The sequence below is a fragment of the Delphinapterus leucas genome, chromosome 6, assembly GCF_059928025.1.
Source record: "Delphinapterus leucas isolate spDelLeu-1000000601 "Yukka" chromosome 6, BTC_Dleu_Yukka2, whole genome shotgun sequence".
Taxonomy (NCBI): Eukaryota; Metazoa; Chordata; class Mammalia; order Artiodactyla; family Monodontidae; genus Delphinapterus; species Delphinapterus leucas.
In genome coordinates, this window is record NC_143134.1 from 15,689,840 (window position 1) to 15,710,814 (window position 20,975).

Sequence of the window (20,975 nt, forward strand, 5' to 3'; positions counted from 1 at the left end):
TAGGTATTTTTTCATTTCCTCTTTGATTTCCTCAGTGATCACTTCGTTATTACGTAGTGTATTGTTTAGCCTCCGTGTGTTTGTATTTTGTACAGATCTTTTCCTGTAATTGATGTCTAGTCTCATAGCGTTGTGGTCGGAAAAGACACTTGATACAATTTCAATTTTCTTAAATTTACCAAGGCTTGATTTGTAACTCAAGATACAGTCTGTCCTGGAGAATGTTCCATGAGCACTTGAGAAGAAAGTGTGTTCTGTTGTTTTTGGATGGCATGTCCTATAAATATCAATTAAGTCCATCTTGTTTAATGTGTCATTTATAGCTTGTGTTTCCTTATTTATTTTCATTTTGGATGACCTGTCCATTGGTGAAAGTGGCGTGTTGAAGTCCCCTACTATGAATGTGTTACTGTCGATTTCCCCTTTTATGGCTGTATTTGCCTTATGTTTTGAGGTGCTCCTATGTTGGGTGCATAGTTACAATTTTATATCTTCTTCTTGGATCAATCCCTTGATCATTACGTAGTGTCCTTCTTTGTCTCTTGTAATAGTCTATTTTAAAGTCTATTTTGTCTGATATGAGAATTGCTACTCCAGCTTTCTTTTGATTTCCATTTGCATGGAATGTTTTTCCATCCCCTCACTTTCAGTCTGTATGTGTCCCTAAGTCTATAGTGGGTCTCTGTAGACAGCATATATACAGGTTTTATTTTTGTATCCATTCTGGCAGTCTATGTCTTTTGGTTGGAGCATTTAACCCATTTACATTTAACGTAATTATTGATATCTGTGTTCCTATTAGCGTTTTCTTAATTGTTTTGGGTTTTTGTAGATCTTTTCCTTCTCTTGTGTTTCCTACCTAGAGAAGTTCCTTTAGCGTTTGTTGTAAAGCTAGCTTGGTGTTGCTGAATTCTCGTAACTTTTGCTTGTCTGTAAAGGTTATTATTTCTCTGTCAAGTCTGAATGAGATCCTTGCTGTGTAGTCTTGGTTGTAGGTTTTTCCCTTTCATCACTTTAAATTATGTCCCGCCATTCCCTTCTGGCTTGCAGAGTTTCTGCTGAAAGATCAGCTATTAAGCTTATGGGGATTCCCTTGTATGTTATTTGTTGCTTTTCCCTTGCTGCTTTTAGTATTCTTTCTTTATATTTAATTTTTGATAGTTTGATTAATATGTCTTTTGTTTCTCCTTGGATTTATCCTGTATGGGACTCTCTATGCTTCCTGGACTTGATTATTTCCTTTCCCATATTAGGGAAGTTTTCAACTATAATCTCTTCGAATATTTTCTCAGGCCCTTTCTTTTTCTTCTTCTTCTGGGATCCCTATAATTGGAATGATGGTGCGTTTAATGTTGTCCCAGCGGCCTCTGAGACTGTCCTCAATTCTTTTCATTCTTTTTTCTTTATTCTGCTCTGTGGTAGTTATTTCCACTATTTTTATCTTCCAGGTCACTTTTCCATTCTTCTCCCTCAGTTATTCTGCTATTGATTCCTTATAGAGAATTTTTAATTTCATCTATTGTGTTGTCATCGTTGTTTGTTTGCTCTTCAGTTCTTCTGGGTCCTTGTTGAACATTTCTTGTATTTTCTCCATTCTATTTCCAAGATTTTGGATCATCTTTACTATCATTACTCTGAATTCTTTTTAAGGTAGACTGCCTATTTCCTCTTTGTTAGGTCTGGTGGGTTTTTCCTTGCTCCTTCATCTGCTGCAACCCGATTTTAAATATTCTCTTTGCCTAGAGGCCCTGGGGATTTTTACCCCCTCTTCATATGTAAAGTCTAATGGTTTTACTAGGATATGTCTTGAAACTGACCAATCTGGATCCAAGCCTACTCAGACTTTTATTTCTGGAAACATTTCTGGGATTATAGGTTTAGGTATTTGTCCTGTTCCATTATTTTGTTTTTCTTCTTCAGGGACTCTGATTATTCATATATTGGTTCTTCTCTGAGTGTCCTCTATGTCCATCACTTTCTCTCTCATCCTTTTTGCTTACTATTTTTATTTTCACTCTTAGCCTTTCATACTTTTTGTCAACGTTTTTAAATAAATCTTCAGTTGAACCTATTCTCGAGTAATTTCACCTTCACGATGACTTTGTCTTTATTCCTCAAATTCGTTCCTGAGTTCATTTAACTGTTTTCTACCTTCCTGTTTCATTTTTGGTTATTTCTGTTGTGGTTTTTCTTATTTCTCATTTGAGGTTTTTTTCCATATCATATACAGAAATTTTGTTTAAGGGTATTTATTCCTTTTGGAATGTGTGTTAGAGTTTTATTTTGCTTAACATTTCATTTATTGGGGGATAATTTTCATCAGCTGAAATATTTCCTCATTTTAATTTTATAGCTTTGCATAGATACTATTTTCTGTTCACTTTGTGCTTTTGAATTTTTAAAAAATAATTTTAAACTTACAAATACGTTTTCAGTCTTTCCTTTTCCTCTATAAGCTCCATAATTTACAGGAATACAGACTTATTTGGTAGAATGTCCCTCAATTTAAAGTTTGCGTGATGTTTCCTCATAATTAGATTCAGGTTGTGCTTTTTGTTTTTTGCAAAAAATGCCATAAAAGTGATGCCGTGTTCTCAGTGGATCCTATCAGAAGGCACATGATGTTGATTTGTTCCATTACTAGTGATGTTAATTATGTTTGGATTAGGTTGGTATCTACCAGGTTCCTTCACTGTAAAGTTAACTGTTTTCCTCTTTGTAACTGGTAAGTATTTTATGGAAAGATACTTTGAGACTATATGGTTTTGCTCACAAACTTTCACCTGCTAGTTTTAGCATCCACTGACAGTGATTCCCTAAATCGGTTATTACTAGCGACTAAACAGTGATTTTCTAATGTCATCATTCTTTCTATATTTTATAGCTGGCATTCTACCCTAAGGAGGAGCTTTGCCTTTTCCCTCATTGATTTATTCATATCAATACATACTGAACAAATAACACGTGTAATATATACTCCTAATTCTTGGGAGATATAGGTGCAAAGTATTTAGGTGGAAGGGTCATGATGTCTGCAGCTTACCCTCAAATGTTTCAGCAAAATAATAGTAATCATACATACACACACTCAAGGGTGTTAAAGCAAATGTGAAAAATGTTATGCTGTTCACCTAGATTGAATATTTAAGGAATATCACTGTACTATTTTGCAACTTTTTCACAGATCTGAATTTTTTCAAAATATAAGGTCCAAATATATATATAGCAATTTTAGTCAAGACACTGCCAAAACCTTCACAAATATTTGAAAATAAGTCAGCCTATAGATTTAATTTACTGCATTTGAATGTATTCAAAGTTTATTACCATTGTCTATAGATATTTAACACTAGCATCTGTGCAACAGTCCTCCGAGGCAGAGGGAGAACATGACACATAAATCTTATACACTAAGATAACAGTACCATGTTCGACACATTTGTTTGATTCAGTAAACCAAGCTTGACAAAGCAGCCAACTCAAGATAAATGATTCCAGTCTTAGGACATAAGTGAACTTACCATTTAAGGGAACATTACAAATAATATTAAAATGTTACGCAGACTTAACAGAAGTTCAGGATTTCCCCTATATGCTGACAGGTTCATCATGTAGAAACCTGTACATTACAGCACTTTGAGGTTTTAGCAAAGCATACATTACAGACACATTTGCCATACAGTGCAGTTTTATTGTGTAAGACATGAATAATAGTGCACTTAAATCCAAGAGTCACATTCAAATATATCAAGAGTACAATTCAAATGCATGGCTACTGAAGAAATACATACTCTTTTTTAATTTATTTTTTAAAATAACTAAGTTGTGCAAGCACAACACTGTCAGTGTAGATGATAATAGATCTATAAGGATTCTAAAAAGCAGAACTCAGGGTGTGTTTGTGTAGAATAATCCACCTCTCCAAAAATACATGCATTTGAAAAAGTGAAGCAAATGTCTTGGGCAGAGAGACACAGTGTTGCACAACTTGTTTTTATTACAAATCACAAATATATTTAATCTGTATACTCACAGATAAACAGAATGGCCATAGAAGACAGTAAGCTCTCATCATGAAGTATTTTCCACGACAATGGAGTGTCTGCAGTGAGCCCCGTTATTTTTCATTAATTAAGCAGAAACTACAGTTCTGCACTGCAGTTCAAAAATAGGACATTAGTTTATTTTAAAGGGAATTTAGATTACAAGTTCAGACTTTCTAAAACCTAGCCCTAGAGTTTCAGATGGTCTCTTCTGGGCTTTTGGTTTAAAGGAAGAAAATGCTGTGGACACTAGATTATAAGGACTGAGTGAAGGCAGAAGTCGTTTTATTCAAGAAAACAAAAATTAGCATTTCATACCATCTGAGAATAGATATTAATGTAGAAACCAGTCTTTTACTGTTTTTTGTTAAGATGGTGAATTACACAAAAATACTACCTATAATAACATATTGTACCAGCTCTGGAGGGGAAAGATCTGAGCCATGTTAAAGAATAAGAAATAATTAATCTCTGTTGTCCTGAGGTATACGATAAACCTGTATCAGAGGTACTGAATGAATGACTTCATTCATAAATTTCAAAGCTTCCAGAACCAGGGGACTAACTGTTCTAAATATTGCCCATTTTTGTCCAGGAAATACCTCTCTGATAAAGTGCTCCTAGTAGATTTATGTTGTTTTAATTCATTAAATCTGGATATGGGTAAATACCAAAACTGTGTCTCAGGTTAAGGTCTGATAGTAAGTGAACCTGATGACTCAGTTAAGACTGACAATTAAAACAGCTAATCTGGGGGCTTCCCTGGTGGCGCAGTGGTTGAGGGTCCACCTTCCAATGCAGGGGACGTGGGTTCATGCCCCAGTCCGGGAGGATCCCACATGCCGCGGGGGAGCTGGGCCCGTGGGCCGTGGCCGCTGGGCCTGCGTGTCTGGAGCCTGTGCTCTGCAGCGGGAGAGACCACAGCAGTGAGAGGCCTGCGTACCACAAAAAAAAAAAACAAAAAAAAAAACAAAACTGATCTTGAAACCAGATAACTTTAAGAGTTATATCTTTAAGCAGATTATTTTTAAATGCAGCAAAATATTCCCCGTTTTTCACTTCAAGAGACAATTACTGGTCAAATCTTTTCCATATATTGACTTTTTTATTTAACATAAATACTGACTGAATCAAAGACTAAATTTTCATCCTTTAAAATGAAAAGCAGTGACATATCACCTCTACAAAATCAGGCTTTAGAATTCAAAGAAAAGTTTTTAAATTCTCCATACGGATCTTAAATGACTATCTATTCTCTTCCAAAGTTTTCCCAAAAATCACTTTAAAAACTTGCTTCAAAGGCCTAAGTTTTCTTACAAATAAAACAAATTTATAGGTGTCTTAAATCTATAAGGTTTTATAATTTCTGCTTGTTTTCTTCCCATTTAATAAAATCAAAATGAAAAATTTCAAACTACTGAAAAGTCTTAGACCACCCAAAAAGTTTCAGCATTTTTATATAACAAACTATGTTCTTCTGATTTTTAAAAAATTATTAATTTAAATCTAAGGATCCCTGTACTGTAGTAATATTTTAAAAATATTCTTTGTGGGGCTTACTTTTTGCATTCCAAAAATGTAAACCAGCCTTCACAATAATGTACATGAACTTCATTATATCTCACTTTATTATTGGCTTGTAATGGGGTAATCTGCATGCTCACTAATTTGGCCATCATTCTTTTCATTGAAGTTTTTAAAGCCATATTTATCAAAGACAATTCTCCAAACTTAACCTTTAATAAGTAGCTTCTCATAAGTATATCCACTGTATTCTTTTCATCCAAGGGATGAGTAACTTAATAGTATTACTAAAAACCCTCTTCAAATTATATTGATAAAGCACTTGTCTTTGACAGAGTTCTCAGGTTTGTGGAAACCTTAGTATTTGTCTTATTAGATGACCCCTTTGAAATTGCATTGATACCAAAGTTTGTTTTTACACCCTGTAAACAGAACTGAGGTTTGGACAATCCCTAATTATAAATTAACACTAAAACACAAACTTGTCCAAACAGCTTATGATTGCTGTCTCAATAAGAGAAAAAAAGAAATTGAAACACTATGCTATTACTGTACTCTGGCTCACATATAAAATGTTCATCAGGAAGACAATTATAAGTTGATGGCATACAATTTCTCCGTGACCAAAGCTAATAAAAAATCCCTCCAAAGTTTCCACCCACAGAAGCCTTATGGCCAATTAATACTACCAGTGAGAGTCACTTCTAAAGAATCACTAAAAGAAAATCTCTATATGGTTTTCCTTATGGGGCCGTTAACTGAGAAGAAAAAGGTGCCTTCTTCAATTTTGAGGATCCATAAAATGCTGGGGTGTTTCCTCTTTTAAAAAATTAATACAGACATTTCACACAACACACAGATATCTACAGCAAGAAAGTACACCTTCTTTGCTCCTTGCCTTATTAGCCTTTAGGTGAGGGCTTTAAGGCCCCAAGATTCATAACTATAGCCAACAAAACAGGTCACAAATAAAACTGGGCTTAGAGGAGAAAGCAGACAAATTTACCAAAAGAGAGCTGTGTGGATTGCTGTCTAGCCTTTTGCTAAAAGTCTGAGGAAACAGAAAAAAAAAAAGTTTGGGCAGCTGGAGATAGAAAGTATTTGCCACTTTTTAAGGCTTCTGAATGTGGCCATAGATTTTGCTACAGTTGATTTTGAAGAATTAAAATTTTAACTCAATACATAGCCCTAAAGCAGGGTTCAGTTTTGCTGTGTTTTACAATGAAATGGTTATATATAGATGGGATAGAAACGGTATTAAAGATTGCCCTTCAACTATCCTTTTAAAGGAAAACTAGAATTGACAGTATCTGTTAAAACGACCTGTGCCACAAAACAAAAATGTATAAGGAAAGCACCAAACCACAAATTTTAGAATTACAGGCATAAACCAGCATAGCACATAAATATAGTCGTCATTGTTTCTGTAACATTGAAACATTTCAAATTGGCTTCTGAAGTTTAAAACATAGCTGCATCACGTTCATAAACTTTCACCTCCACTTAAATTATTATTTGCCTAACATATAATGGACAAATCAGCAGAATCAAGATAAATGTTCAAAAGGCTCAAGACAATAAGAAAATTTTAACCTTAGTATTAGTGAACTCTTAGAATATTTAAAAATAAAACAAAACATAATAAAACACATATATCCATACATAAACCAGTGCAATAAGAACTTCAGACAAGGGCAGTGCATCTCTGGTTTAAGGAAACCGTATTTGTAGCTTAATCATAACAAATTAACATCTATTCTAAATGATGGTTTAACATTACATCCAGCATTTGACACACATTTAACATGTGTGTCAAAACCCTGAAAAACCAATTCAACACTAAAGATACCTTATCAGTAACAAATTCCTACTTTATTTCTATATTGCACATATTTTAGTATCTGTTACAATAAATTTACTTCTTCTTAATGTAAATATCAGAGAACTATAGCTGTTGCCCTTTACGTAAAAATAATTTACCTTGAATAAATATTCAGCTTTTGTTTTCTTGACAAATCAGAATGAGGATGAATTCAGCTCTGTCAGTCCAAAACTGTTTTACAGAGAATGGCTTTTTTATGTGGCAAAGATATTGGAAATGGTATGTTAAACACAAAATTCTTCATTTATCAACCATTTCAGGTTTGAAAAATATTTCTATATTTGGAGTGCTTCAAAGTCTGATCCTTTTTTTAAACTAACAGATATTCCCTAAGAGATTAATCACATCCTTGACTGGTCTGGAGCACTGTTTGGAAAGTGGATGCAGAGAAAAGCTTAGGGTGAAATGGCATATAACACAAATGGCATTAAATAGGTCACTTGTTTCATGTAAAATAAAATGACTAGCACCTCCTTCCTGCTCCCAAAGTGAAGAGGCCTAACAGGCCACGTGAAACATGAATAATTATAGTAAGTTCCATTCATAAAGTTTTGAGGAGTCCATTATATTAGAAGGTTCTCACATCTAAAGCCTTAAGTTTAAGGCTACTGTGTGAAAGTGAACTGAAGGGCAAGGGAGAGAGAGATGAGATACCAGTCCTGACGGTCCTCCAAGGGCTGCAGGGAATCTGGAATTCAGGGACTCTCCTGCATCCCATCTTCAGTCTCCAGTTCTGCCAACTGCCGCCTAAGGATATTTACTTTTGCTTGTAATTCCTTGTTATATTCAATGATGTTAACCATTTCTTCATATGCTTCATCCAAATACTTGGAAGATCTGTTCCAACGCAGAAAAATACCTATTGAATCCACAAAAGGAAAACAGAAGGGAAAAAGATACAACGGATTAGCATTATAACTGTGGTTAATATATAATCCCATGCATTATAATCCTTCTCATTTTTTCACAATTCACAACTGTGTTTTATTATACTCTAAAATATACAACAATCTTGAGGTATTGAAAGAGTACAATTGAGTACAGTATTCAAGAAGTCACTATGAGGGAACCCCCATAAGGTTAACAGCTGATTTCTCAGCAGAAACTCTACAAGCCAGAAGGGAGTGGCATGACATACTTCAAGTGATGAAAGGGAAGAACCTACAACCAAGATTACTCTACCCAGCAAGGATCTCATTCAGATTCGATGGAGAAATCAAAAGCTTTACAGACAAGCAAAAGCTAAGAGAATTCAGCACCACCAAACCACCTCTACAACACATGGTAAAGGAACTTCTCTTAGTGGGAAATACAAGAGAAGAAAAGGATCTATGAAAAAGGAAGCCAAAACAATTAAGAAAATGGTCATAGGAACATACATATTGATAATTACCTTAAGCATGAATGGATTAAATGCTCCAACCAAAACACACAGGCTTGCCGAATGGATACAAAAACAAGACCCGTATATATGCTGTCTACAAGAGACCCACTTCAGACCTAGGGACACATACAGACTGAAAGTGAGGGGATGGAAAAAGATATTCCATGCAAATGGAAATCAAAAGAAAGCTGGAGTAGCTATACTCATATCACATAAAATAGACTGTAAAGTAAAGAATGTTACAAGACACAAGGAAGGACACTACATAATGATCAAGGGGTCAATCCAAGAAGAAGATATAACAATTATAAATCTATATGCACCCAACATAGGAGCACCTCAATACATAAGGCAACTGCTAACAGCTATAAAAGAGGAAATCGACAGTAACACAATAATAGTGGGGGACTTCTCACTTACACCAATGTAGAGATCATCCAAAATGAAAATACATATGGAAACAGAACCTTTAAATGACACAATAAACCAGATAGACTTAATTTATATTTATAGGACATTCCATGCAGAAACAGCAGATTACACTTTCTTCTCAAGTGTGCATGGAACATTCTCCAGGATAGATCACATCTTGGGTCACAAATCAAGCCTCAGTAAATTTAAGGAAATTGAAATCATATCAAGCATCTTTTCTGACACAACGCTATGAGATTAGAAATGAATTACAGGGAAAAAACTGTAAAAAACACAAACACATGGAAGCTAAACAATATGTTACTAAATAACCAAGAGATCACTGAAGAAATCAAAAAATACCTAGAGACAAATGACGATGAAAAGACGATGATCCAAAACCTATGGGATGCAGCAAAAGCAGTTCTAAGAGGGGAGTTTATAGCTATAAAAGCCTACCTCAAAAACAAGAAAAATCTCAAGTAAACAATGTAACCTTACACCTAAAGGAACTAGAGAAAGAAGAACAAACAAAACCCAAAGTTAGCAGAAAGAAAGAAATCATAAAGATCAGAACAGAAATAAATGAAATAGAAACAAAGAAAACAATAGCAAAGATCAATAAAACTAAAAGCTGGTTATTTTACAAGATAAACGAAATTGATAAACCATTAACCAGACTCATCAAGAAAAAGAGGGAGAGGCCTCAAATCAATAAAATTAGAAATGAAAAAGGAAAAGTTACAACAGACATCGCAGAAATACAAAGCATCCTAAGAGACTACTATAAGGAACACTATGCCAATAAAATGGACAACCTGGAAGAAATGGACAAATTCTTAGAAAGGTATAACCTTCCAAGACTGAACCAGGAAGAAACAGAAAACATGAACAGACCAATCACAAGTAATGAAATTAAAACTGTGATTAAAAATCTTCCAATAGGGCTTCCCTGGTGGCGCAGTGGTTGGGGGTCCGCCTGCCGATGCAGGGGATGCGGATTCAAGCCCCGGTCTGGGAGGGTGCCACGTGCCACGGAGTGGCTGGGCCCGTGGGCTGTGGCTGCTGGGCCTGCGCGTCCGGGGCCTGTGCTGCACGGCGGAGGGGCCGCAGCGGTGAGGCCCACGTACCACACACACAAAAAAATCTTCCAACAAACAAAAGTCAGGGACCAGATGGCTTCACAGGTGAATTCTATCAAACATTTAGAGAAGAGCTAACACCCATCCCTCTCAAACTCTTCCAAAATATTGCAGAGGATGGAACACTCCCAAACTCATTCTATGAGGCCACCATCACCCTGATACCCAAACCAGACAAAGATACTACAAAAAAAGAAAATTACAGACCAATATCACTGAGGAATATAGATGCAAAAATCCTCAAAACAATACTGGCAAACAGAATCCAACAACACATTAAAAGGATCAAACACCACGATCAAGTAGGATTTATCCCAGGGATGCCAGGATTCTTCAGTATATGCAAATCAATCAATGTGATACACCATATTAACAAACCAAAGGAGAAAAACCATATGATCATCTCAATAGATACAGAAAAAGCTTTTGACAAACTTCAACACCCATTTATGATAAAAACTCTCCAGAAGGTGGGCATAGAGGGAACCTACCTCAACATAATAAAGGCCATATATGACAAACCCAGAGCAAACATCATTCTCAAGGGTGAAAAACTGAAAGCATTTCCTCTAAGATCAGGATCAAGACAAGGATGTCCACTGTCACCATTATAATTCAACATAGTTTTGGAAGTCCTAGCCATGGCAATCAGAGAAGAAAAAGAAATACAAATGGGAAAAGAAGAAATAAAACTGTCACTGTTTGCAGATGACATGATACTATACATAGAGAATCGTAAAAAGGCCACCAGAAAACTACTAGAGCTAATCAATGAATTTGGTAAAGTTGCAGGATACAAAATTAATGCACAGAAATCTCTTGCATTCCTATACACTAATGATGAAAAATCTGAAAGAGAAATTATGGAAACACTCCCATTTACCACTGCAACAAAAAGAATAAAATATTTAGGAATAAACCTACCTGAGGAGACAAAAGACCTGTATGCAGAAAACTATAATACACTGATGAAAGAAATTAAAGATGATACAAACAGATGGAGAGATATACCATGTTCTCGGATTGGAAGAATCAATATTGTGAAAATGACTATACTACCCAAAGCAATCTACAGATTCAATGCAATCCCTATCAAATTACCAATGGCATTTTTTACAGAACTAGAAAAAATCATCTTAAAATTTATATGGAGAAACAAAAGACCCCGAAGAGCCAAAGCAGTCTTAAGGGAAAAAAAACAGAGCTGGAGGAATCAGACTCCCTGACTTCAGACTATACTACAAAGCTACAGTAATCAAGAAAATATGGTACTGGCACAAAAACAGAAATATAGATCAATGGAACAAGATACAAAGCCCAGAGATAAACCCACGTACCTATGGTCAACTAATCTATGACAAAGGAGGCAAAGATATACAATGGAGAAAAGACAGTCTCTTCAATAAGTGGTGCTGGGAAAACTGGACAGCTACATGTAAAAGAATGAAATTAGAGAACTCCCGAACACCATACACAAAAATATACTCAAAATGGATTCAAGCCCTAAATGTCAGACCAGACACTATAAAACTCTTAGCAGAAACACAGGAAGAACACTCTTTGACATAAATCACAGCAAGATCCTTTTTGACCCACCTCCTAGAGAAATGGAAATAAAAACAAAAATAAACAAATGGGACCTAATGAAACTTCAAAGCTTTTGCACAGCAAAGGAAAGCATAAACAAGACGAAAAGACAACCCTCAGAATGGGAGAAAATATTTGCAAACGAATTAAGGGACAAAGGATTAATCCCCAAAATATATAAACAGCTCATGCAGCTCAATATTAAAGAAATAAACAACTCAATCCAAAACTGGGCAGGCGACCTAAATAGACATTTCTCCAAAGAAGACATACAGATGGCCAAGAAGCACACGAAAAACGGCTCAACGTCACTAATTATTAGAGAAATGCAAATCAAAACTACAGTGAGGTATCACCTCACACCAGTTAGAATGGGCATCATAAGAAAATCTACAAACAACAAATGCTGGAAAGGGTGTGGAGAAAAGGGAACCCTCTTGCACTGTTGGTGGGAATATAAATTGATACAGCCACTATGGAGAACAGTACGGAGGTTCCTTTAAAAACTAAAAATAGAATTACCATATGATCCAGCAGTCCCACTACTGGGCATATACGCAGAGAAAACCATAATTCACAAAGACACATGCACCCCAATGTTCATTGCAGCACTATTTACAATAGCCAGGTCATGGAAGCAACCTAAGTGCCCATCGACAGACGAATGGATAAAGAAGTTGTGGTACATATATACAATGGAATATTACTCAGCCATAAAAAGGCACAAAATTGAGTCATTTGTTGAGATGTGGATGGATCTAGAGACTGTCATACAGAGTGAAGTAAGAGAAAAACAAATATCGTATATTAAAGCATGTATGTGGAACCTAGAAAAATGGTACAGATGAACCGGTTTGCAGGGCAGAAGTTGAGATACAGATGTAGAGAACAAACATATGGACACCAAGGGGGCAAAACCGTGGTGGGGTGGGGATGGTGGTGTGCTGAATTGGGAGATTTGGATTTACGTGTATACACTGATGTGTATAAAATTGATGACTAATAAGAGCCTGCAGTATAATAAAACAAACAAACAAAAAGACAACTAATACTAAACTTTCTTTATTTGTATGGAAATATGTTAATATAAATGTTTCAGACATTACATGAAATTTCTAAAAATCTTATATGTTCTGGTATAATGTTAAAAATCATAATTCTAGTTATTACCTTAAAATGTATATCTCAGAAATAACTAAATTTCCTTGTCAACTGCATTATTATGAACTTTCATCAAATCTTTAACCGTGGTCATTTTTAAGTCTTTTGTCATTTATAGACAGTTCTGGGTGTACTCTGATGCTTTTGCAAAAATGTCCCTATAAAAGGGTTTCATGTTCAGGGAATTCATGGAAAAGACTCTGACAAGTACAGGTTTCTGGTAACTGACTATACTGCTGAACTGAATGAATAAGCATTTTCAGAACTCTAATGAAAAACTGATGAATTCATAAAAGTGCTAACAAAGATCAATATGAAAAAAAATAATTACATGGGACTGAGTGAACTGATGAGGTTGATTATAATTTTTGTGACTTTGTTTGAATAAAAAAAATCCCAGAAGGGCTCAGAGGCAAAAAATATACGAATCAATTTTCACTGCAAAGTAAAGGAGATGTTACAGTGGAGGATTACTGGACTGAATGTCAATATTATGACATAGTATGAATGTGTATCGTGTTTGGTAATTGTAATCATTGTTGCTTTTGTTGTGGTCACCCATTTACAATGCTTGGTGTCAGTTTATTTATCTCTTGTAAAAATAAAATACAGTGTGTGTGTGTGAAAACAAAAGGAAGGAATAGTGCTACTAGTTGCAACCAGAATATACAGTGTTATCATGAATATTAAAAATTATACATGAATTCCATAAAGTTGTATCTGTTATGGTCTTTCAGAGATAAAAATTTCAAAATGCAGTCTAATATTATTAAGGCACTAAGTTAATCAAAATCTTTTTATATTACACAGAAACAAAACCTCTACTAAATACATTTCCTATAAGAAAAGAATATCATAATACCATTAAGAGGGGGATCACAATGGCAGAGAAAGAGAACATGAAGCTCACCTCCCCCCAAAAACACATCAAAAAAACATCTACATGTGGAACAATTCTCACAAAAAAGTAACTGGAAAGTGGCAGAAGAACTCCTATACAACTAAAGCTACAAGAAAGATCTCCACATAACCTAGTTGGAAGGGGAAAAAAATGGGCATCAGTTTGGGACTGGTGCCCCTGGGAGAAATCTGTATGGAAAAGAAGGTCCACATGGTGGACACTTGCCATGGGGAGGGAGCAGTTGGACTCAAAACCTGGGCATCCCAGACCTAGAGTCCTGCACAGAAGAGAAAAGCCCCCTAGCCTTCTGGGAAATCTGCTAAGACAGACAGAAGGGCTGGAGAAGCCTAGGCTCTACTCACAAGGAGTGCACACATACTGGTTTGCTAACAATCAGGGCAGAGAGAGCCCTGCTGCCTCACCACACTTCCCAATCTGAAGGGGTGAACACCCCATCTCCATTCAATCCACCCCACAGCTTCAAACGAGATCAGTGCAAAGATTCGATCTAGCTATGCAGAGATAGACTGGGGCACCTGAGGTGTGATCCAGGTGGAACCAGGGCAGAGCAGTGACAATGAAAGAGCAAAGAGGAATCCCTGTATCACATCCAACACAGGCTCTACACACCACAACACCAATCACACCCCCATCAAGGGTACAATGGCTAGCACGCCCTGAGGAAAGACACGGCTCGCATCCAAATCAAAACCAGCCCTCGCACCAATAATACTGGACACACACATTCTATACGTGAATGCTCCAACATAAAAACACCCCTTTGAGTCCACAGGACATAACTATTTCTCCTAAATTCATAGAGAAAGGGAAATTTAAGTTAAATGAAAAAGCAGAGGAACTACTTGAAATTGAAAGAACAAGAGAAATCCCCTGAAAGAATAATGAAAAAGACCTCATCAGTCTACTAGATCCCAAATTAAAAAGGAGGTAATAAAAATGCTAAAGGATTTAAGAAAGACTATTGATAGAAATGCAGATCACAGTAACAAGAAACTAAAAACTACAAAGATGAACCAAGCAAAATTAGTTCAATTTCTGAGATAAAAACCAATCTAGAAGCAATAAAAAGCAAACTAAATGACACAGAAGAGCAAATAAGTAACCTGGAAGATAGAATAATGGAAAACACCCCATCAGAAGAGCAGACAGAAAGACCAATAAAAAAAGAGAGAGAGCAACGTGTAAGATCTATGGAATAATACAGAGCATAATAGGAGTTCCAGAAGTAGGAGAGAGAGAAGGGGATTGAAAATATATTTGAAGAAATTATGGCTTAAAACTTCCCAAACCAAAAGAAGGAAACATGTCCAAATACAGGAAGCAGAGAGGGTCCCAAAAGATGAACCTAAACACACCCACATCAAGACATGTCATAATTAAAATGGCAAAAGTTTAAGATAAAGAGAGAATTCTAAAGTCAGCAAGAGATAAAGAGTCAATTACAAGGGAACCTTCATATGGCTATCATCTGTTTCTCTGCAGAAAGTCTGCAGGCCAGAAGGGAGTGGCATGATATATTCAAAGTCCTGAAAGGGAAAAAATCTGAAGCCTAGGATACTCTATCCAGCAAGATTTATCATTTAGAACAGAAGGAGAGAGAAAGAATTTCTCAGACAAGCAAAAACTAAAATAATTCAGCAATATTATATCTACCCTAAAAGAAATATTGAAGGGTCTTCTCTAAATTGAAAAGAAGAATCTATAGGAAAGGGAAAAACACAACAGGAAACGTAAATATATAAAAGGACTGAAGATCAAAAGAATTTTGTAAATATGGTTATAACCACAATTAACGCAAAAGGATAAGTGTGAAGCTATAAAATAGGACATCAAAATCACAAAATATGGGGGAGGGAAGTATAATAATGTAGATCTTTTAGAATGTGTTTGAACATATATGACTATCAGCGTAAAGCAAGAAGATATAATTATGGGTCAACATACTTGAACTCCATCGTAACCTCAAATCAAAAAGATACAAAAGATTCATAAAACCAAAAAGAAAAGAACTCAAGCATAGTACAAAAGAAAATCATTAAACCACAAAAGGAAAAAGAAGAAGGAATGAACAAAAAAGAACTACAGAAACAACTGGAAAACAAAGATTAAAATGACAATAAATACATACCTACCAATAATTACTTTAAATGTCAAAAGATTAAATGCTCTGATAAAAAGACTTAAAGTGGCAGGTTGGATAACAAAACAAGAGCCTACCATAGGCTGCCTACAAGAGACTAACTTCAGGGCAAAAGACACACACAGATGGAAAGGGAGGAATGGAAAAACATATTTCATGCAAATGGAAACAACAAGAAAGCAGTGGTAGCAATACTCATATCAGACAAGATAGACTTTAAGAAAAGGTCATAAAGAAAAAAAGAACTACACTCCAATAAAAATCAATTAAAAAACAAGAAAAAAGAAGCATATTATGTAATGATATGGGATAAATACAAGAAGAGGATATTATACTTGTTAACATACATGCACCCAACATGGGAGGACTTAAATATATAAAACAAATATTATCAGAGAAAGGGAGATATTGTCAGGAATATAATAATATTAGGAGACATTAGCACCCCACTGACATCAATGTATAGATCATCTAGATAGAAAATCAAAAAGGCAACAGAGGTCCTAAATGATACAATACAATTGGACTTAGTTGATATCTACAGGACATTACATCCAATTAAAAAAAAACAAAAAGAAAAAACAGAATATGCATTTTTTCAAGTCTGCATGGAATGTTCTTTAACATAGACCACATACTAGGCCACAAAACAAACCTCAACAAATTTAAGAGGATAGAAATTATTTAAAGATTATTTAAAGATTATTATCTTTTTTGACTACAACAGTATGAAACTAGAAATACACCACAGAAAGACAAATGAGAAAAGAAGGAACATGGAGAGCAAAAAACATGCTACTAAAAAACCTATGGGTCAATGATGAAATCAAAGAATAAATCAGAAAATACCTCAAGACAAAAAAAATGGAAATATAACCTTACAAAATCTATGGGATGCAGCAGAAGAAGTTCAATGAGGGAAGTTCACAGCAATACCAGCCTTCCTCACTAAACAAGGAAAACCCAAAATAAGTAACCTAATTTACCACCTGAAAGAATAGAAAAAGAAAAACAAAACCCAAAGTCAGCAGAAGGGAGGAAATAATAAAGATCAGAGAGGAATTAAATTAAATACAGTTCCAGAAAAACAATAGAAAAGATCAGTAAAACAAAGAGCTGGCTTTTTGAAAAGGCCAACAAAATTGACAAATCTCTAGCCAGGCTCACCCAGAAGAAAAGAGGGAGGACTCAAATAAAATAAGAAATGAAAGAGGAGAAACAACAATGAATACCACAGGAATACATAAAATCAAAAGAGAATACTATGAACAGTTACATGCCAACAAATTGGACAACTTGGAAAAGTTTCTAGAAATATACAGTCTGCCAAAACTGAGTCAAGATGAAATACATAATATGAATAGACGGACCACTGGAAGTGAAATACAATCTGTAATTTTAAAAAACTCCCTCCAAACCAAAGTCCAGGACTGGAAGGTTTCACTAGGGAATTCTACCAAACATACAAAGCAGAACTTAAACATATTCTTCTCAAATTATTACAAAAATTGAAGAGGAGGGAACACTCCCAAATTCATTCTGTGAAGCCACCATCACCCTGATACCAAAATCAGACAAAGACACTACCAAAAAAGAAAATTACAGGCCAATATCTCTGATGAATATAGATGCAAAATCCTCAACAAACTATTAGCAAACCTAATCTAACAATACATAAAAAGGATCATACACCATGATCAAGGTGGATTCATTCCAGGGGCACAAGGATGATTCAACATATGCAAATCAATCAATGTGATACACCACATTAACAAAATGAAAGATAAAAAACACATGACCCTCTCAACAGATGCACAAAAAGCACTTGACAAAATTTAACATCCATTCATGATAAAAAAAACTCTCACCAAAGTGGGTATAGGGGGGAAATATCTCAACATAATACAAGTCATTTACTATCTCAACATAATACAAGTCATTTACTGCAAACCTCCAGCCAAATGAATACTCAGTGGTGAAAATCTGAAAGCCTTCCCACTAAATCAGGAACAGGACACGGATGCCCACTCTCACCATGTTTATTCAACATAGTATTGGAAGTACTAATCACAGAAATCAGTCAAGAAAAAGAAATAAAACGTATCCAAATTGGAAGGGAAGAGGTAAAACTGGAACTAGCTGCAGACGACATGATACTCTATATGGAGAACCCTAACATCGCCTCACAAAAATGCTAGAACCCGTAAATGAACTCAGAAGCGTAGCAAGATACAAGATTAATATACAGTAACCTGTTGCATTTCCTTACACTAACAACACATCAGAAAGAGAAAGTAAAAACCAATCCCACAAGAGGGAGGGGATATGGGGATATATGCATGCATACGGCTGATTCACTTTGTTGTACAACAGAAACTAAGTACTATGAGGCAATTATACTCCAATAAAGATTTAAAAAATTTTTTAAATAAAGTAAAATCACATCAGAAAAAAGAAATAAAATACAAGGAATAAACTTAACCAAGGATGTAGAAGACCTATACACTGGAGAAACCCTAGATAAACTTGAATATGGGGGTGACAATTTAGTTACAACACCAAAGGCATGATCTATGAGAGAAACGATTGATAAGCTGGAATTCATTAAAATCAAAAACTGCTGCTGTGCAAAATGCATAGTCATGAAAATGAGAATACAAGCCACAGATGGGGAGGAATTATTTTCAAAAGATATATCTGATACTACAAATGAACTTATTTACAAAACAGAGGCAGAGTCACAGATGTAGAAAACAAACTTATGGTTACCAGGGGATAAAGGAAGAGAGGGATAAAACTGGGATATTGGGATTGACATATACACACTACTATATATAAAATAGATAACTAATAAGAACCTGCTGTATAGCCCAGGGAACTCTACTCAGTAGTCTATTATGGCCTATATAGGAAAAGAATCTAAAAAAAGGTGGATATATGTACAACTGATTCACTTTGTTGTACACCTGAAACTAACACAACATTTTAAATCAACTATAATCCAAAAAAAATTTTTTAAAGATATATCTGATAAAGGAATTTATCCAAGATATACAAAGAACTCTTAAAACTCAGAAATGAGAAAATAACTCAAATAAAAATGAGGAAAACATCTGTACAGACACCACACTAAAGACAATATACGGATGCAAAATAAGAATATGAAAAGATGCACAAAATCATATGTCAATAGGGATTTGCCCATTAAAGCAGATGGCTTCACTGTTGGATTCTTCCAAACATTTAAAGAATTAATACCAATCCCTTCCAAACTCTTCCAAAAAATAGAAGAGAAAGGGATACATCCTAACACATTTTATGAAGTCAGCATTACCCTGAAAACCAAGCCAGATAAAGTTATAATGAGAAAGTAAAGTTACAGATTCCCTATGTATATAGATGCAAATATATAGATGCAAATATACAGATCTATGTATATAGATACTGAAAAACTGAATCCAACGGCATATTAAAAGGATTATACATCATGACTAAGTGGGATTTATCCCAGGAATGCAAGGGTGGCTTAGGATAAAAAAATCAGTGTAATACATCACATCAATAGGAAAAAGGGAAAACACCACACGATCATCTCAATTGACACAGCAAAGACATCTGACAAAATCTAACACAGTTCCATGATAAAAACATTCAACACGTTAGGAATAGACAGCAGTTCCTCAATGCCCTTTTAATGAAAAATCCATACCTAATATCATACTTAAGGTTGAAAGACTGAAAGATCTCTCTCTAATATCAGGAACAAGACAAGGATGCTCACTTTAACCACTGCTATTCAACATTTTACTGGAAATTCTAGCATTTCAATTAGGTAAGCAAATAAATAAGAGGCATCCAGATTGGAAAGGAAGAAGTAAAATGATCTGTGTTTGAAGATGACATGAATTTATATGTAGAAATTCTAAAGATTAAACAAAAAGACTGTTAGAGCTAATAAAAGAATTCAGCAAAGTTACAGGATACAAATTCAACACACAAAAATTAGTTGCATTTCTATACATTGGCAATGAACAATCTGAAATGAATTTAATAAAACAATTCCATTTACAATGGCATAAAAATGAAAAAATACTTAGAAATAAATTTAACCAAGGAGGCTAAAGATTTTTACATTGATAACGATACAACACTGATGAAAGAAATTAAAGAAGATATAAATAAATAGAAAGAGATCCCATTTGCTGGAAGACTTAATACTGTTAAGATGAAAATCTATCAACAGATTCAAGATAATCCTATCAAAATCCAAATGGCAACTTTTTGCAGAAATAGAAAAATCCATCCTAAAAATCATATGGAATGTCAAGGGACCCGAAATAGTCAAAACAATCTTGAAAAAGAAGAACAAAGTTGGAGGACGCACACTTCCACATTTTAAAAATTATCCCAAAGCTATAGTAATCGCCAGAGTATTTTTGTGGCTTAAAGACAAAAATACAGACAAACTGAATCAAATACAGAGCCCAGAAATAAATTCTTGTATGTATGGGCAAATGATGTTTTACAATGATACCAAGACAGTGGGAGGAAAGGACAGTCTTTTCAAAAAGTGGTGGAACAAAAACTGAATATCCACATGCAAAAGAATAAATCTGACCCGTCTCTTACACAACACACAAAAGTTCAATCTTTGATAAATCAAATCCGGAGTTAAGAGCTAAAACTTTAAAACTCATAGACGATAACTGTGCAAAATCTTAATGACATTTAACTTGGCAATAATTTCTTGGATATCACACCAAAAGACCAGGCAACAAA

At 35.0% G+C, this 20,975-nt stretch overlaps 1 protein-coding gene across 1 annotated transcript in view; it reads right to left on the bottom strand.

The window, feature by feature from the left end:
- Positions 1-3,670: 3,670 nt before the first annotated feature.
- Positions 3,671-20,975, bottom strand: part of MTMR9 (myotubularin related protein 9) — a 107,573-nt gene continuing 90,268 nt past the window's right edge. The window contains exon 10 of the mRNA XM_022594924.3: positions 3,671-8,308. Within this exon, the coding sequence (XP_022450632.2) occupies positions 8,145-8,308 (164 nt within the window). The 3' untranslated portion in view covers positions 3,671-8,144. The remainder of the gene's footprint in view (positions 8,309-20,975) is intronic.